The 2,330-nt window shown below is 42.6% G+C and overlaps 1 protein-coding gene across 1 annotated transcript in view; it reads right to left on the bottom strand.

Moving 5' to 3' along the window:
- Positions 1 to 1,903, bottom strand: part of LOC129822442 (trichohyalin-like) — a 216,881-nt gene extending 214,978 nt beyond the window's left edge. The window contains exon 1 of the mRNA XM_055880726.1: positions 1,811 to 1,903. Within this exon, the coding sequence (XP_055736701.1) occupies positions 1,811 to 1,814 (4 nt within the window). The 5' untranslated portion in view covers positions 1,815 to 1,903. The remainder of the gene's footprint in view (positions 1 to 1,810) is intronic.
- Between the last annotated feature and the right edge of the window lie 427 nt (positions 1,904 to 2,330).

Here is a 2,330-nt window from a genome sequence, read left to right as displayed (position 1 = left end):
TTCATTGCCAAGCTTTAAAAACAGAAGCAACATTCTAGTAGCCTAGCTAGGACTGTAGAATGTGTCTGTACACTTTCCCTCCGCTGCGCGCTGTAAACCTGACAAACGAAAGCAGCGCAATTGAAGTTGAGTTCGCTGATGTGAGCGAATCAGGTTGTAATTTCAGAAAGTAGATGACTCAACTCTTGACTCATTTATATTAGCGTGTGTGTTCTATTCGGTACGCGGGCCTTGTGTTTGACACGTACGCTTGTCTATTAGTCACGTTATGACTGACTTGTGATCATTGCCATTGCTAGTTTGATTGTATTGACATTCCCAGCCTTAGTTACATTCGTCCGTTTTTGTTCAAAATATTGAGTCATTGAAACAGAAAGAGTGCATCCCGAATGGGTGGAGAGGCAGCAAACAATGTAGCAGGCCAGCTGCGATTTACAACCTGATAGCAACATTTTTTGGACTACAAAGAAATGTATTGTTGAACTGCATTCATCTATTCTACCCACAATGCATTACTGTATGTCATGGATTTTTAGTTGTCAAATATAACCTATTTTTAAAACCTCTTATAAAGTTGATTTTGTAGCTTAAACTAGGAATTTGACTTTTTTTTTTACAGATATTATGATTGTCTGTTTGTTTCATATCTGAAAAGTTGTTCAAATGCAGTCAGTTCCACTTTAACATTACATTGGGAATATGTAAACAATGCTATGTAAGTGCATATTCAAAATGTAAAAAGTTTGCTTTTCTCTCTAAATATATGGTTCTGGGTGGCGTGATGTTGACCATATTAAATCCATTTTGCCGTGCCACATTAATAGATTAATCAGTACAGCTTATGGTATTTAGTCTATGGCCTGCACTGAGGGGACTGTCACACACACACACACACACAGGTGGTATTGGTCGTCTGAGGGGACTTGCTAGGCTGGGCTAGTGTGTGGTGCACAGATCTAGGATCAGTTTACCCTCCTGAAATCTTAACCTTGACCATTAGTTGGGAAATACAAAGCTGAATGTAGATCCGTGGGTATCCGCTAAATAACCCCTGCGTGCCGGTGAGACATATGCCCTCGCAGACGATCAGGGGGAATTGGAGTGAAAGGGCATGAGTGTATGTAGGGTACACACACGAGACAGACAAACACAGACCCCTCCCCCTCTATGCAGTCCCTCCTCCCTCCCTCCTCCCAGTCAGACTTAGGTCCTGGTGTACTTGCTTACCCGAGAGTAGAAGCACCCTTTATGACTGATTCAGACGTGAGAACACGTTTCGCACAACAACCCCTTCCCTGTGACATTTTAGCCTTGATTGAACCACGAATCGTTCTAATGTGAGAGTGACACGCTGTTCAAACTCATCTATTCCACATGAACACAATCGTGAGAGAAATGCACGTAGAGGCTATACACACACACACACACACACACACACACAGAGAGAAACAGACACTATTTATCTGTCTCTCAATTCACACACACACCCGCACACACACAACATAGATAGACAGCTGTATGTGTGCTATAACACCACTTCAAAGCAGCGGGCCAGGGGAGTATCATCTGCTTGGCATGCTGACAAATCTCAAGTCAAGTTTCAAACATGGATTTCGTTGTTGGCAGTCTGCTAACTTCAGCTGGTTAACTAACCTTCCCGAACAAACGACCAATTTTAAAACAAATCTGTTGCCTCTCTCTCACACACGTACCAAAAAGGTATTTGATTTGGTATTCTAACGACCCTGGGTTCGTTACAGTATTATAGTTTATCAAATAATCAACAGTAACACAAGATGCCTTTACCTACCCATTGTGCCAATTTTCTTGAAACGAAAGCGCAAAACAGCAATTATCTCACTAAAAAGTGTTACGCTGTTTCCTTCTGTGCGCTTGGCCAGGAAGAGCGATCCAAGCGTTGTCTGTCACCATGGATACCGCGCCGGTTTTTACGCAGAATGACACACTACGTCCCCTGCCTGAACTGCTGTGCCTCGTGCAGGCAGAGAGAGAGTCACTTTTCAGTAAACAACACGCCTAGCAGAGGAATCAAGCTTGGGATTTGTGGTCTGTTATGTCTATGCGTTTAATTCCTCGCCTCTAAAGTAATGTGAAACAATCAGTCCCGTGGGCCATTTCCCTTTTGCTTAGCAATATTACAGGAGGCAAGAGCAATTTATTTTAGGCAATATATTGTTTGTACATGTATTTAGACCGACATGTTTGGCTTTTTATCTGATAGCATTGGTCTAATTTCATCCTCTCTGACTCTGACCCGGTCTGTGTAGCCTAAGTATGGGTTAATGCGCTCTGTTGAGTTTGAGTGGCTG

The sequence above is a fragment of the Salvelinus fontinalis genome, chromosome 24 (assembly GCF_029448725.1).
Source record: "Salvelinus fontinalis isolate EN_2023a chromosome 24, ASM2944872v1, whole genome shotgun sequence".
NCBI lineage: Eukaryota > Metazoa > Chordata > Actinopteri > Salmoniformes > Salmonidae > Salvelinus > Salvelinus fontinalis.
This window is presented reverse-complemented; position numbering and strand designations above follow the sequence as displayed.